The sequence below is a fragment of the Triplophysa dalaica genome, chromosome 22, assembly GCF_015846415.1.
Source record: "Triplophysa dalaica isolate WHDGS20190420 chromosome 22, ASM1584641v1, whole genome shotgun sequence".
Lineage (NCBI taxonomy): Eukaryota > Metazoa > Chordata > Actinopteri > Cypriniformes > Nemacheilidae > Triplophysa > Triplophysa dalaica.
The window spans coordinates 19,455,901-19,473,623 of record NC_079563.1 but is presented as its reverse complement, the minus strand read 5'-3'; the positions used below and the strand labels follow the sequence as shown (position 1 = coordinate 19,473,623).

General features: G+C 38.2%; 3 protein-coding genes across 4 annotated transcripts in view; all 3 read right to left on the bottom strand.

Annotated features, from left to right (window-relative positions):
- The window catches only part of LOC130411507 (trace amine-associated receptor 13c-like), a 61,785-nt gene that overhangs the window by 28,413 nt on the left and 15,649 nt on the right, over nucleotides 1-17,723 (bottom strand). The gene's annotated exons all lie outside the window — the stretch shown is intronic.
- Nucleotides 5,811-6,974, bottom strand: LOC130412102 (trace amine-associated receptor 13c-like). The gene has a single exon (XM_056737233.1). The coding sequence runs from the start codon at nucleotides 6,972-6,974 to the stop codon at nucleotides 6,021-6,023; it is 954 nt and encodes a 317-aa protein (XP_056593211.1). The 3' UTR covers nucleotides 5,811-6,020.
- On the bottom strand, nucleotides 12,665-13,855 carry LOC130412101 (trace amine-associated receptor 13c-like). Its single transcript, XM_056737232.1, has one exon. The coding sequence runs from the start codon at nucleotides 13,853-13,855 to the stop codon at nucleotides 12,902-12,904; it is 954 nt and encodes a 317-aa protein (XP_056593210.1). The 3' UTR covers nucleotides 12,665-12,901.

Sequence of the window (17,723 nt, the reverse complement as noted above, 5' to 3'; positions counted from 1 at the left end):
TGCAGTTATTGAAGTTATGGTGCAATAGATGAGTAGATGCCGTTAATAGAGTTACAGTGCAGTAGATGAGTAGATGCAGTTAATAGAGTTACTGAGTTACTAATACAGTTATTGAAGTTATGGTGCAATATATGAGTAGATGCAGTTAATAGAGTTACTGAGTTACTAATACAGTAATTGAAGTTATGGTGCAATAGATGAGTAGATGCCGTTAATAGAGTTAGAGTGCAGTAGATAAGTAGATGCAGTTAATAGAGTTACTGAGTTACTAATACAGTTATTGAAGTTATGGTGCAATATATGAGTAGATGCAGTTAATAGAGTTACTGAGTTACTAATACAGTAATTGAAGTTATGGTGCAATAGATGAGTAGATGCCGTTAATAGAGTTAGAGTGCAGTAGATAAGTTCGTGCAGTTATTGAAGTTACAGTGCAGTAGATGAGGTAATGCAGTTATGAGAGTAGTCCATTAGTGCAAAAGAGCATTCAGTAATATTCCTTGTGTGCATGTGAGCAGTATAGAGTGCAAATTATGCTGTGTGTGTGTAAACAGTCCGGTAGAGCAGATACATGAAGTAATGGTGTGTACAGTTCAGTCATGCATGGCAGCCCTGTAGTGCAATGTAAACAATGTAATAGCAGCATTAAAGTTAAAGTTATGAGGGTAGTGGAATCAGTGGGGGACAGAGTTCAATAATGAAACAGCTCTGGGAAAAAAGCTGTTTCCTAGTCTGCTGGTTCTTGTCCGGAGGCACCTGAAGCGCCTACTGGAAGGCAGGAGTGTAAACAGTCTGTGAGCGGGGTGAGAGGAGTCCTTGAGAATGCTGCGAGCTCGACGCAGACAGCGTTTCTTCTGGATGTCCTCAATGGAAGAGAGTGTAGTCCCTGTGATGCGCTGGGCTGTTTTCACCACCCGCTGCAGTGCCTTGCGCTCAGCAACAGAACAGTTCCCGTACCAGACTGTGACACAGTTGGTCAGGATGCTCTCTATCGTGCAGCGATAGAAGTTCACCGGGATAGTTGAAGACAGTTGGTTCTTCTTCAGTGTCCTCAGAAAGAAGAGACGCTGGTGAGCCATCTTGACCAGGCACGAGGTGTTGGTGGTTCAGGACAGGTTCTCCGAAATATGGGTCCCCAGGAACTTAAAACTGGAAACACGTTCGACAGCCATCCCATTAATGTGGATGGGGTTGTGTGTGCCTCCTTTCGCCTTCCTGAAGTCCACGATGATCTCCTTTGTCTTGGAGGTGTTAAGGAGCAGGTTGTTGTTTGAGCACCATGAGGCCAGGTGCCGTACCTCCTCCCTATAAGCAGTCTCATCGTTGTTGCTGATGAGACCAATCACTGTTGTATCGTCTGCGAACTTGATGAAGGAGTTAGGTCCATTCACAGGTCTGCAGTCGAGTGTGAAAAGGGAGTAGAGAAAGGGGCTCAGTACGCAGCCCTGTGGAACACCAGTGTTGAGGGTGATTGTGGTGGAGCAGATGTTGCCTAACCTAACAAGCTGAGGCCTGTTCGTCAAGAAATCCATAATCCAGTTGCAGGTTGAGTTGTTAATGCCTAGGTTTCCAAGTTTGATGATTAGCTTGGAAGGGATGACGGTATTGAATGCAGAGCATAAGTCTACAAACAGCATGCGTGCATAAGTGTCCTTATTGTCCTGATGTGTGAGCACGGAGTGCAGCGCCATAGACACCGCATCATCTATGCTCCTATTGCTACGATAGGCAAATTTGTATGGGTCCAGTGTGGATGGTAGAGAGTCTTTTAGGTGTGACAGGACCAGCCGCTCAAAGCACTTCATAACAATGGGTGTGAGTGCTACAGGGCGGTAGTCATTAAGGCATGTCGGGCTGGAATTTTTTGGAATGGGCACAATGGAGGTGGATTTAAAACATGCAGGAACCACTGCTTGTGCGAGGGACAGGTTGAAGATGTCCGTGAAGACCCCAGCGAGCTGCTCCGCACATGCCCTGAGTACGCGACCAGGGATGCCATCTGGGCCAGCAGCTTTGCGCGTGTTTATCCGGCTTAGTGCAGTAAAAAAAAACATCTGTGGAATTTAGTTTGATGATTGGGTGGTCAGTAGAAGGTGTGAGCCTGGTGGCGGGTTCCTTATTGTCTCTCTCAAAGCGTGCAAAAAAGTCATTAAGCTCACTCAGGAAGGCGGCATCTGTGTTTATGGGGATGGAGTGGTTGGGTTTGTAGTCACTAATGGCCTGGATGCCCTGCCACATGTGTCAAGGGTCAGAATTGGAAAAATGCTCCTCTAGCTTCAACTTGTACCAGTGCTTGGCCTTTCTGATGCCCCTCTTCAGATTTGCCCGGGAAGTACTGTAGGTATGTTCATCACCTGATCTGAAGGCAGTATTGCGTGCTTTCAACAGGAGGCGCACTTCCTTGTTCATCCATGGTTTCTGATTGGGGTATATGGTGATCTGCTTCTGAGTTGTGACACTATCAATGGTGGTATTGATGTAGTCCAATACAGAGGAGGTGTAGGTGTCTATGTCCGTGTGAGAGCCACTGGTAGCCTGAGAAGCAAACATACTCCAGTCTGTGTGTAGAAACCTTTCCTGGAGTGTGATGTCTGCCCCCGCAGGCCACACCTTGATGGTCTTCACTGATGGCTTCACACGATTAATGAGAGGTGAATACTTGGAGGTGAGGAACAAAGAAAGGTTGCTGATTCCATAGTTCATTCACGTAGACTAATGTTATCGGTATCTATAGTTACTGTGCTAGGCACTATTCCCATTGCGAGTTGAGTGTCAGTTAGTGATTGCACCCATTACACAAAGCACACACCTGGTCGCGAGTGTGTTTCCGAAAATATAACTACGAAAAATATTTGCGTTGTTTAGTAAACACATTCACGTCCATGTGTTGTGGGTGACTGCAAATGTGTTATGTAGCAAATTTAGCAAGTTAGTTAGCATGTAGCTAGCACGCTATGCGCTAACGGCTAACAACCAACTGCTACATCAGAATCTAGTTTGAACTTTTATTTAAGCCCAGTGGTATAACCCGCGGGAGACAAAAGAGTGCTTCATGCACAGTTTATGAAGTGACATGATGTAACAGCGGTTTCTGCCCACATGGAAGCTTATACAGCGGGAATATTTACCACATTTATGACAGACAATTGCGCTAATCAACCACATGGGGGAACCATACACCAAAATGGCTCGTTGTTTCTTTAAGGTTATTAATGTTTTAAGAGTCCATGAATTCAGTGTGAGGCAAAGAGACAATATAATGACTGCACATGGTAGCTGCACCATCAACAGACAATTTTCTAATACCATTTCTTAATCACACGCAAACCGACTCTACAACATAAAAAAATCATTTGAAAACACTGGTGCTCAAAGAGCATCGCTGACATGGTTGGTTAGGAAAAAAACTCTACATGTTAAAGATTTATTTTATAACATGTCTGGTTAGTACACAGTGTGATACAGCCTAAGTCATCTAAGCTCACATTGACATGTCTACTTAAAGGGATAGTTCAGAGGAACACCAAAATGACCCCTTGTTTTACTCACTCTCCAGGCATCCTACTGTACGTACATTTACATTTAGCAGATGCTTCTATCCAAAGCGACTTACAAATGAGGAAAACAATAGAAGCATATATGAGGAATACAGTCAGAGTTATAATACCATATATCCTGGATCTTCAGGGATAAGATTTCGATGCTCCAAAAAGTGCATCCATCGATCAAAATGCTCCACATGGCTTCATGGGTTAGTAAAGGCCAAATGAAGCGAATCGATGGGTTGGTTTAGAAAAACATCCATACTGACAACCAGTGATGCCGGTAACGCGTTAGTCTAATTTGACCACATTTTTCAGTAACGAGTAATCTAACGCGTTACTTTTTCCGAACCATTGATCAGATTAAAGTTATTTATCCAAGTCACTGTGCGTTACTATTTTTGTCATTTTCCTTAGTAAAATATATATTTTTGCTTTCTTCTTGCGTCTCAGGGAGTGAAGTCACGTAGCATTATGCGACAAGTCACGTTTTCAGCACGAGGACAATTCACGTGTAATAGCCCCTACCACGCAGCGACACAAACGTAAACAACAATGGAGGGAGGAGAGAGATGCGCGTTTATAGCTGGAAATACAGTCACGAGTTTGTGTCCGCTAGATGACAATATTAAGGTTCGTTGTACTCTCTGTGCTGGCGACAAAGTGCTATCAAGCTTCAAAAACACTACGTCAAATTTGAAGAAACAATTGGAGTCGCATCACTGCACAGTCCAATTTACAGAGCGAGTCCCGCCTGGTGCTGCGAAGCAGAGATCAGCAGGTCCCCCACCACCCAAACAACAAATGCTGGACTTTGATGCAAAAGCAGTAAGTGGGGGGAGTTGAAGAAGTTGCTCGGGCAGTAGTGATGCGCGGATGGCGGTTAAATCCGCGGGCGCTGCAGATGATCCGCGGGTCGGGTAATAAAAAAATACAATCAGATTAATTGCGGGTGGGTCGCGGATGAATGATATCATATACAATATTAACAACATTTCTCTAAAAATACGAATGTGTTTAATGCATTTTTCATCAGGCGCTAATTTGCAGTAATTTAAAAGAAATGCGGTAGAGAACGGTCTATTTCTTAAAGCAGAAATGGAGGCAAAACAGATCCGAGAGAAATAGAAAAAAAAGGTAGAAAAGAAAAGTACCGTGTGGGAGCGTTTTAGAGAAGTGGTTGATGAATCAATTACTGTGTACGTAATATGCAACGACTGTATGACAGATACATGTGTGTGCTAAATCGAAACATTAGATTTAAGTATTTATAGACAAAGAAAGTGCTAGAAAATTTACTGAGTAATTTAAATGACGATCGGGTCTGGTGCGGATATCTATATGCCGGTGGATAATTTATTTTTATGTTGAGGCAGCGGTGGTGTTGGCTGCAGCTGCTGAATGTAACTGATAAAGTAACGAGTAATCTTATTGAGTTACTTTTAAAATCCAGTAATCTGTAAAGTAACGAAGTTACTTTTTAGAGGTATAATCAGTAATCAGATTACTTCTTCAAAGTAACTGTGGCAACACTGCTGACAACTTTATAAACTGTATTAACTCTCGTTCATGCGCGGAGTTAATACATAAGTTAGACAATACAGTTTATAAAGTTGTCAATATGAAGATTTATCTTAAACAAACACATCGATTCGCTTCGGTAAGTCTTTAGTGACCTCATGAAGCTGTGTGGAGCACTGTGATCACTTAAAGCCTAAAAATTCTAGATTTGATCACTTCTAAAAAGTACAGATCTAAAGGTTTAAAATATTGACATTTAAATACTGTCTTGAAAGGTTGTATTTAATGCTAAGTGCACACTACGCTAGCTCATCATTGACAGCACATTATATTTATTTCTCTCGATTATAGAACCGTTTGAAGTTCAATTCGCAAAATGCATGAACAACAATTATATTTAGCATTCTGAAATTATATACAAAAAATGTTTGACAAAAATAATAATACTTTTTTAAAGGTCAAGGCTAAGAGCAAAGAAGAAATGCTATTGGTGCTTCACCCTTAAAAAAAACTTATCCCACCTTTAAATAATCTAATCTGCTTGATATGTTTCGGTGAAACATAAATCCAACCATTTCTTAACCATTGTGTGAAGAAATTAAGAAAATCATGTTGGAGAAAGAAAACATAAGATAGGCCTACAGATTCTTTCAAATAAAAGAATCACACACAGTATTGTGACATATTTTTACTCTATATTTGTACAACAACTTTACTAAGTTTACTCAGCATCTTGACCATTATAAAAGAACAAGTAAATTTGCAGATTTAAACAGACAGCAATATATAATCCAGGCAAATGTATACATGCAGAAAAAAGCTGTGATGTTTCCAAACACGAGCAACCCACACCCCAAATACAACAAAATACAAACAATGACAGAGAAAAACAAAAGCATATTCACTGTAGATATAAAATGTGTTCTTGGACAGATGACTTGTACTGTATATTGATCATTAATAATCAGGGAATAGATTGAAGTATTGTGATGACGGTTGACATATTTGTAGAGTCAGAATGTGTTTGGCTGATAATCTAAACCATCTATAAAACAGAGCGTAAATAAGGGGATTCATACAGGAATTCATGTAAACAATCCAACATGTTACATTAAATTCAACTGATGCAGAAGACTCGTCTCCTTCAAAAAGACTCACCATGTAGTACGGGATCCAACACAGAAAGTAAACCACTACCACAATCCCCAATGTTTTGGCTGCCTTTCTTTGTGACCTGATGCATGTGTTAGTACTCACAACTTTGCTCTGATGTTTCGCAACACAAAAGATCTTCACATATAAAGACATGATTACAACACAAGGGGCGATAAAAGTAACAACGAGGTCCATGACAACATGTTTCATCGTAAAATGAATTGCACAGTCCCCATAACACCCTTCTTGTGTCAAAGCTTCATAAAAGTATAATGAATATAGGACTGAACAAAGCCAGTTCAAGACGATACAAAAAACTGTTTTATTAGTTGTGACTCTTACTGTGTATCTCAATGGATCAGTCACAGCAATGTAACGATCAACAGAAATAAAAACTAAATTACTGAGAGATGCTGAAACAACAGTGAAAGCAATAAATACAAATAAAGAACAAAACGTCTCTCCTAAGTACCAGCATGTATCAATATATCTGATGCCCATCAGTGGAATCACAATCAGACCCACAATCAGATCGGCAACAGCCAGAGAGAGAATGAGCAGGTTGATTGGAGTGTGAAGCTTCTTGAAGTGAGAGATGGAGATGATCACCAGCAGGTTCAGAAACACGGTGAAGACTGACGCTAAAAAAATGAAGGTGTACAAAATGACAGACTCCGTTAGAGGTCTGTATTCTCCAATACATGACAAATTGTTGTTTGGAAAGCAAAAGCGGATTCCTTGACTGTCATTCTCCATGATGCTGGTTGATTGTTCTCACACTTGATTGTGCCCTTGCATACAGCATGTCTCTGTTGCTCTCTGCTTTATCAAAACATCACTGAAGCTGTCGTGAACATCCAACATTTATTTTCTTTTTACAAAAAGGCAGACCATCCCATTGAGGTTTGATTATACAGAATTAAACCCACCCACTGCTGAATATTTAAAGAAGTGAGAGATGACTTATGATGTGTGTAAAAGCCTGTCAAAAAATACAATTATTGAATTAGACTATAAATCGATTCTGAGTTGTCCTATACATAAAAATGCACATTATGTATGTAAGTCGGGCTGGCAAACACGTTCATTTCTACTTTTCTTTCCATTCATACTGTAACACTTTGGTGCTAAACATACAGTAGTCAAACTGAATTAAAGCGACAACGAGCAACTTTTTGACTTTAAATGAATGTCTCTAAAATTCTTTTAGTGGTAGGACAGCTTTCAACTGGACAAATTTTACTGCTGTTGCTACCTAAGCAGACTCCTATCGGCTGAAATCGCACTTGAAACGTTGGTGTTCGGGTTGGTACAAGCCCCGCCTATCCCCTGCTTTACGGCATACGTCACGTTTTACATGCAGCCAGGGAGAGGTTAGTCAACAGCTAACAATAAGACGAAATTATCTAGTTCAACCCAAGTCCCCAAACCATCACTATGGCAGAGCCAGCAAATATAAAAAAGAGGAAAAGAGAGAGAGTGATCGGCCACGAATCAATATCTGATGGACTTACACTCGGCGACGCGAGCTGCAAGAGGCAACTGGTTGCAAAACGGACGGAGACCTAACGTTAGCCTTCCTGCTACTGGATTTGAAAGTCTTATATGTAATTTTTCTTCTGTCCTGTACTTTTGAGCTAATTAGTACTTTGGCAGTGCTCAGGTTGTTTATTGGCGCACTAACGTTACTTGTTCACAATTTATAACCATAAGGTAGACTAGAGATAATGTAATGTTGCTGGGTCTCAATAGCTAAAGTAGCATGATCGTGCCTCATCACGAATTTAGTGGTACGCTTGTAAATGATGACTAATGAACCACAATAAATGTTTTATGGTCAAAAGTTGCTGAATCCATAGTTCATGCACGTAGACTAATGTTATCGGTATCTATAGTTACTGTGCTATGCACTAGTGATGCGCGGATGGCGGTTAAATCCGAGGGCGCTGCGGATGATCCGCGGGTCGGGTGATAAAAAAATTGATTCTGATTAATTGTGGGTGGGTCGCGGGTGGATGATACCATATACAATATTAACAAATTTTCTCAAAAAATACGAATATGTTTTAAATGCATTTTTAATCAGGCGCTAATTTGCAGTAATTTAAAAGAAATGCGCGCCTGTCGGTGGTAGAGAACGGTATATTTCTTTAAGCAGAAATGGAGGCTGCGACGCCGTTTTAGTACCACGTTAAAAATAAAAAAATCCAAGATTTCGAGAATGAAGTCAAAATGTTACGAGAATAAAGTTGAAATATTACGAGAATAAACTCGTAGTAATACGAGTTTAACTCATAATATTTTGAGAAAAATCACAGAATTGCTAGAAACAAAGGCTGTGGAGGATTCGGTTAAATTACTTCAGCGGAGGTCCCAACGCGTTGTGGCATATGGATTCAAATGATAAACTGAAGCAAACATTGAAATAGCATAGAAACATTGAAATATTAAAACAATGCTTGATTACCTAATTTACAAAAACCTGGTTGCATCAAGCTTATAAAAGCCACAATCCTTAAGGATTCATAAAATGTAAAAAAGGGGAACTAAACAGGTTTTAAAAATGACTGCTGGTGTTTGCAAGGCCTTCCTTAGAACAAAGAACTTATTCATTGCTTCAGATGACGTGCTTAAACATAACTTAAACTCTTAAAATACAACATTCACGTAAACAAAATACGTTTTACGACGAGTTTATTCTCGTAACATTTCGACTTTATTCTCGTAACATTTTGACTTTACTCTCGTAACATTTCGACTTTACTCTCGTAACATTTCGACTTTCTTCTCGTAACATTTCGACTTTCTTCTCGTAACATTTCGACTTTCTTCTCGTAACATTTCGACTTTATTCTCGTAATATTTCGACTTTATTCTCGTAACATTTTGACTTTATTCTCGTAACATTTCGACTTTCTTCTCGTAGCATTTCGACTTTACTCTCGTAACATTTCGACTTTCTTCTCGTAACATTTCGACTTTCTTCTCGTAACATTTCGACTTTCTTCTCGTAACATTTCGACTTTATTCTCGTAATATTTCGACTTTATTCTCGTAACATTTTGACTTTATTCTCGTAACATTTCGACTTTCTTCTCGTAACATTTCGACTTTATTCTCGTAACATTTCGAGTTTATTCTCGTAACATTTCGACTTTATTCTTTATTCTCGTAACATTTCGACTTTATTCTCGTAATATTTCGACTTTATTCTCGTAACATTTTGACTTTATTCTCGTAACATTTCGAGAATTTATTTATATTTTTAACGTGGCACTAAACGCCGTCATAGGAGGTAAAACAGATCCCAGAGAAATTCAAAAAGGGAGAATTAAAAACAAAACAAAAGGTAGGAAAGAAAAGTACCGTGTGGGAGCGTTTTTCCGAAGTGGTTTTTAACAAGGATGAATCAAGTGCTGGGTTTGTAATATGCAACTACTGTGAGGCACTGTATGTATATGAAAGCGATAAGACTGGTACCTCTTATGGTACATCATGTGTGTGCTAAATGGAAAGATTAGATTTAAGCATTTACAGACAAAGACAGTGCTAGAAAATTTACTGAGTAATTAAAGTGACGATCGGGTCCGCGTCGGGTGCGGATATCTATATCAGAGAAAATTATACGTGCGGGCGGCGGGTGGATAATTTATTTGAAGCAGCGGATGCGGTTGACATTTTAGCTCATCCGCGCATCTCTACTATGCACTATTGCCATAGCGAGTTGAGTGTCAGTTAGTGATTGCACCCATTACACAAAGCACACCGCCTGGTCGCGAGTGTGTTTCCGAAAATATAACTACAAAAAATATTTGTGTTGTTTACTAAACACATTCACGTCCATGTGTTGTGTTTTGGGTGACTGCAAATGTGTTATGTAGCAAATTTAGCAAGTTAGCTGCTATGTAGCTAGCACGCTATGCGCTAACGGCTAACAACCAACTGCTACATCAGAATCTAGTTTGAACTTTTATTTAAGCCCAGTAGTAAAAACCTTCGGGAGCCAAAAGAGTGCTTCATGCACAGTTTATGAAGTGACATGATGTAACAGCGGTTTCTGCCCACGTGGAAGCTTATACTGCGGGAATATTTACCACATTTTTGACAGACAATTGGGCTAATCAACCACATGGGGGAACCATACACCAAAACAGCTCGTTGTTGCATTAAGGTTATTAATATTTTAAGAGTCCATGAATTCAGTGTGAGGCAAAGAGACAATATAATGACTGCACATGGTAGCTGCACCATCAACAGACAATTTTCTAATACCATGTCTTAATCAGACGCAAACCGACTCTACAACATAGGGCTGGGCGATAAAACGAGGTCGATATCAATATAAAAAAAAGTTTGATATAGCGCTAGATAATTTCCTTAAAATGTGCGCGCCCGTGACGTCCGAAAATCTTAAACAGGCTATAATATGTTTTGTTACATGAGCGTGCTACGATTGACAAGCAAACAACCAATAAGATCTATTTTGCCGAGTTGCGTTAGGCTCAATTTGGTTGCGTCATCGCCATGTTGACATTAGAACACGTGCAAGATAAGTGCCGTGCTTGCCGTCAGCACGGAAATTGTGAACCAAAAGCGAGATGTCAGCTCGCCAGTGTGACAGTTTTTTTTTTTTTCTCTTCCGACCAACATCAGAAGAACGTAGTGTGAAAGCGATGTAAAAAGGATGTCCCGTCTAAGCAAGGAAACACAAGCAATTTATTTCACCATCTAAACCCCTGCAACCCTTTGGAATATACATCATGTCGCCCATCTACCTCAAGTCAACAAACAACCCACAAGCAGTACACGTTGGAGAGGTACTCGGTAACAGTGCCATATGATAAATCTTCAAAGCGATATAATGACATAACCCATGCAATAGCGTACTTCATTGCAAAAGAAATGCTGCCGTTCAGCATGGTGGAGAAGTCAGGCTTTTGTTTACTGTTATAAGGGTTTGTTGGTATTACTTATTACAGATGCTGTTGTTGATCTACCTCAAAGTTTGCCTTGATTGTTCCATGTTGACATAAAATGTTACAAAATGTGTTCACTTAATTTAAAGTTTAAAGTTAAAGTTTGTTTAAACGTTTATCTTAATATAAGTAGAGTAAGACATAAAAAAGATATTTTGTTTAAAAAAAAATTGTTTTACTTTTTTTAATGCTAAAACTATTTTTTGCTGTATTGCTTAATAATGTGGGTCAGTTTAGATACAGTGGTTAAATACTTACTGTTCTACTTGTCATTTTTACTTTAAAAAAAAAAAGGTCAATAATTATCGATATCGAACGATATGAAGCATCATATCGTTTATATATTTTTTAGCCATATCGCACAGCCCTACTACAACATAAAAAAAACATTTGAAATCACTGGTGCTCAAAGAGCATCGCTGACATGGTTGGTTAGGAAAAAAACTCTACATGTTAAAGATTTATTTTATAACATGTCTGGTTAGTACACAGTGTGATACAGCCTAAGTCATCTAAGCTCACATTGACATGTCTACTTAAAGGGATAGTTCAGAGGAACACCAAAATGACCCCTTGTTTTACTCACTCTCAAGGCATCCTACTGTACGTACATTTACATTTAGCAGATGCTTCTATCCAAAGCGACTTACAAATGAGGAAAACAATAGAAGCATATATGAGGAATACAGTCAGAGTTATAATACCATATATCCTGGATCTTCAGGGATAAGATTTCGATGCTCCAAAAAGTGCATCCATCGATCAAAATGCTCCACATGGCTTCATGGGGTTACTTAAGGCCAGATGAAGCGAATCGATGTGTTGGTTTAGAAAAACATCCCTACTGATAACTTTATAAACTGTATTAACTCTAGTTCATGCGCGGAGTTAATACAGAAGTTAGAAAATACAGTTTATAAAGTTGTCAATATGAAGATTTCTCTTAAAAAAACATTGATTCGCTTCGGTAAGTCTTTAGTGACCTCATGAAGCTGTGTGGAGCACTGTGATCACTTTAAACCTAAAAATTCTAGATTCGATCACTTCTAAAGAGTACAGCTCTAAAGGTTTAAAATATTGACATTTAAATACTGTCTTGAAAGGTTGTATTTAATGCTAAGTGCACACTACGCTAGCTCATCATTCACAGCACATTATATTTATTTCTCTCGATTATAGAACCGTTTGAAGTTCAATTCGCAAAATCCATGAACAACAATTTATCATTCTGAAATTATATAAAAAAAATTGTTTGATAACAAAAATACACCTTTAAAAAATCTAATCTGCTTGATATGTTTCGGTGAAACATAAATCCAACCATTTCTTAACCATTGTGTGAAGAAATTAAGAAAATCATGTTGGAGAAAGAAAACATAAGATAGGCCTACAGATTCTTTTCAAATAAAAGAATCACACACAGTATTGTGACATATTTTTACTCTATATTTGTACAACAACTTTACTAAGTTTACTCAGCATCTTGACCATTATAAAAGAACAAGTAAATTTGCAGATTTAAACAGACAGCAATATATAATCCAGGCAAATGTATACATGCAGAAAAAAGCTGTGATGTTTCCAAACACGAGCAACCCACACCCCAAATACAACAAAATACAAACAATGACAGATAAAAACAAAAGCATATTCACTGTAGATATAAAATGTGTTCTTGGACAGATGACTTGTACTGTATATTGATCATTAATAATCAGGGAATAGATTGAAGTATTGTGATGACGGTTGACATATTTGTAGAGTCAGAATGTGTTTGGCTGATAATCTAAACCATCTATAAAACAGAGCGTAAATAAGGGGATTCATACAGGAATTCATGTAAACAATCCAACATGTTAAATTAAATTCAACTGATGCAGTCGACTCGTCTCCTTCTATAAGTATCACTATGTAGTACGGGATCCAACACAGAAAGTAAACCACTACCACAATCCCCAATGTTTTGGCTGCCTTTCTTTGTGACCTGATGCATGTGTTAGTACTCACAACTTTGCTCTGATGTTTCGCAACACAAAAGATCTTCACATATAAAGACATGATTACAACACAAGGGGGGATGAAAGTAACAACGAGGTCCATGACAACATGTTTCATCTTAAAATAAATTGCACAGTCCCCATAACACCCTTCTTGTGTAAAAGCTTCATAAAAGTATAACGAATATAGGACTGAACAAAGCCAGTTCATGACAATACAAAAAACAGTTTTATTAGTCGTGACTCTTACTGTGTATCTCAATGGATCAGTCACAGCAATGTAACGATCAACAGAAATAAAAACTAAATTACTGAGAGATGCTGACACAACAATTAAACTAATTAATAAAAATATATAACAAAACGTCTCTCCAAAGTACCAGCATGTATCAATATATCTGATGCCCATCAGTGGAATCACAATGAGTCCCACAATCAGATCGGCAACAGCCAGAGAGAGAATGAGCAGGTTGGTTGGAGTGTGAAGCTTCTTGAAGTGAGAGATGGAGATGATCATCAGCAGGTTCAGAAACACGGTGAAGACTGACGCTAAAAAAATGAAGGTGTACAAAATGACAGACTCCGTTAGAGGTCTGTATTCTCTTATACATGACAAATTGTTGTTTGGAAAGCAAAAGCCCATTCCTTGACTGTCATTCTCCATGACGCTTTTCATTATCTCTCATGTCCTCACATGTGGACCGTTTTATTCGCTCTGTGCTCGTGTAAGCTGCAGTACGACGTTCTTAACGTTGGACTCTTATTTATTTCCACCGAAAATGCAGGTACAGAATTGAACCCACCCACTACTGAATATTCAGAGAATTGTGTGACATTATGATATTACAAAACGAACGTGTGTTAGCCTGCTATGAACTACAAATTACGATAATAAATCAAATAGAATTAGTAAACTGCAGCTTAACACTCAAACTAGGGATGCTCCGATCCAATATTTGTATATCGGAAATCGGCGTCGATACTGAATAAAATTCCAGATCGGGTATCGGTGACAAATTGCACCGATACCCGATCTACCTGACATACAATTTCTTCTAGGCGATGTAAAAGTTCATGGAGACACCGGCGCTTAAACTCTCGTGGCTGTGCTTTGCGTAGCGTGTGACATCATACGCTAAAAACGTGCTCTGTACGTAGTGCACTCGAACAAGCGAACAGCATGGAGCGAGCCAAAATATCTGCCATTTAGACTTATTTTAGAACAGCTACGCCAACAAGTTACACCACTGTTTGCAATACATGCGAAGTAAATGTTCCGAGAGGTGGTGATAAAGCTGTTAATTATAATACTACTAATTTAATCAAGCATTTACAGAGATGTCATCCCAAAAAACACGCCTAGTTCAATAAGCTGAAGAAACTAAAACGAGACGGTACAAAGCAGCTAACTTTGGAGGAGACAACGGAAAGAATTCAGAAATTTCCATCTGGTAGTGTGAAAGCAGCGAAAATCACTGACAGCATACTTAATTTCTTTGTTATGGATTTGCAACCGCTATCCTTCATAGTGAACAATGGCTTCAGACAACCTGGAGCCGCGGTACGACATGGTGAAGCGTAAATATTTATCGGAGACCTGAACTGTACCAAAAAGTCTGCAAACACGTATACGAACAAAAATAAAGATGTCAATGCAGTGAGTTTTGGGGATAATTTGACTTTGAATTTCTATTTGCACCGACTAAGCTATTATATATTTTTCTGTTTATTTTTACATGTGCAGTTTTACCAAGCCAGGGAAGCTAGTGTTTTATTTATCTGTTTCTGTGTTGGTTTCTGTGTTTGATTTCCACTAAACTTTAGCTTAGTTAAGCTTTCCTGTAGCTCAGTGGTAAGAGCATTGGTTGTGGGTTCGATCCCAGGGGATTGCAAATACCTATGTAAAATGTATAGGATAAAGTAATGTAAGTCGCTTTGGATAAAAGCGTCTGCCAAATGCTCAAATGTAAATGGACTTTGCTTTAATGACTAAAGCATTAAAAACAGCTGATTCCTGTATGAATATCTAAAGAAGTAAAGCTATTACCTTTTTGCTCAATTTCAGCTGCTTTATTGTTTATTGTGCATTGATTTTTAAATTCTATTTGCACATAACAGTTATTCAGAGATTTTGTTTCCATTTATTTATACCCGTTTATCAAGCTAGTGAAGTTGTTGTTTTATTCAGCTGCTTAATTTGCACTTTAATTTTGAATTTCAAGTTTAAGATTATTTTGCTGGTTTAATAAATAATTCAATAAATTTGTGAATCATTTGTTTGTTATTTTGTTTTACGGGTTCAGGAAATTAATGTTAAGTCGAGCATGATGCCTTGCACACAGTTTATTAAGTAATTGTGCACTTTTAAAATGTTACCCTAGTATCGGATCGGTACTCAGTATCGGCCAATACTGAATCTCAGGTATCGGAATCGGTATCGGAAGCAAAAAAGGTGGATCGGAGCATCCCTAACTCCAACGAAAGAATAAAAAACAATATCTCATGAGCTGTGGTTTGTTATGGTTGTATACCAGCTGGATCACTACTAGGGCTGGGCGGTATGACCCAAAATTTATATAACAGTGTTTTTCATATTTATACCGGTTTCCCGCTACATAGCGGTATTTTTTTTTTTTCACATTTTCTACTGATTGAGAGAGGAGATAGTGCTGTTGATTGACTTAAAATGCCCTTTTTTACTGTCATGGTAGTATCCCCTATCATAACTGCAAAGTTTAGATTTCTTTAACAAGTGAAGAGCAGGCAAAGGTAACTTGTACACATAATATTTAAGCAAATAAATAGAGACCAGGCCTCAAAATTAGTGAATAAATAACCAAATTAAACAAATGTGCACTATATGGACAAAAGACTTTTACTGCAGTTTAATATGATAAATACTATAGTATTGTATACTACTGTATTTTAATGTGGTGAAATTAATAACTTTTGTATAGTACAGAAAATTAAAACTAATTTAGTTAAACAAAAAACGAAATGGCCCTAATTTATCCGTATGTAACATTAATGTAATTTGTCAGTTACCTGCCTGTTCGTGTAATAAACTGCACTGTTTTTTTTAAAGATGACGTTTTATACTTTTGCTACAAAATGTTAAACGTCCGTAGCACCAGTGCTATGTGTAATATGTCTATAGCTTATAACACTGCAATAGTTATACGTGTCTCGCGCACAGAAATTACACATGTTATGGAGATTGTACGATTATTATAATGTTCTTGTCCTTCCTATTTCCTTGCACCCTGATCATAATTTTGTATTTGAGGATATTCTATGTTGCACATCAATGAGAAAGAAATCAGAGACCAAAGCTGCTCTCACATAAGGAATCATTGTGAGCGTTTACCTGTTTGGCTGGATTCCCTTCTTTATTTGATCTCTTGCAACAAATGCCACAACAGCCTGTATTCTCTTATGGATGCTGTGTATTCATCCAGGTTTGAGTCCTCTTGTCTATGGCATACAGTAATTTACCCCCGGTTTAAAATGTCAGTTAAACACATCTTTAATCCGTCTTAAATATCATGTGAGCCAGCATAACTTCTAATTGACATTATTTTCTAGGAAGAATGGGTAGTAAATAATACAAGATGCACTCCACAATTCAATCTTTTTTTAAATTGGGCAGGCCTATTATTATTAAACCCATCGATGCATGCAATGGCTTCATGGAAAGTGCCGGCCAAATCTGCCTGGCCATGTGACATGTAACCATTTTTGAAAGGAGGCATCTGTTTATTACGCTTTGAAATTAACTGTTTAATGATTTGATTGGATTTATTTTAATCTGCTTGGATAATAACGCAATATCTCTTACATGAACGTGGAGGACATGTGTGAAGAGCGACTATTGCATCAGTCTGTAATGTACATGTATGTGTGTTTGTTTCACACTTTTAATGATGCTTTAGTGGAAGAACCTCTTCACATGCAGCACAGGTGTTAACAGGACCCTCGGGCCTTGCACCTCTTCTAAATAAAGCATAAACATAATTTGCTTTCTTAGGTTATTCATTTCTCAGATGGTTAATTTCTGTTTTGGCGCTGTCACCAGGAGTTAATGATCGAGAGGTAAAGACCATTACTGCATGTGTGACCTGCTGTGATACTTTCACTGAGTTCAAAGTTTTGCTTCATTACTATCTTACCATTAAGCAATTCACTTTAGAGCAGATAAACAAATGCAAAAGCCAATACATGGAGAATTAAAATTCGCTGCATCATGTTGCTAATGAATCGTTCTAATCCAAACATTGTTTGCCAGGCTGAAGCAGATGGCAAAATCTAATTTAGAGTTTTCGCAGTAAAATCAATAAATGAATAATAATATCTCTTCAGCAGGTGCATTTTCATCTGTTGATCCTATACATGAGGGGGTTTTATTCAAAGTTCCAAGAGGTCCAACAGAGCTGTGGTGTGTATAGTGTCAGTGAGTGCGTTTACATGCACAAAATAAACGGATACCTATCAAAAATCAGCTTATAAAAGAAACATGTTTTCACGTGTCTACA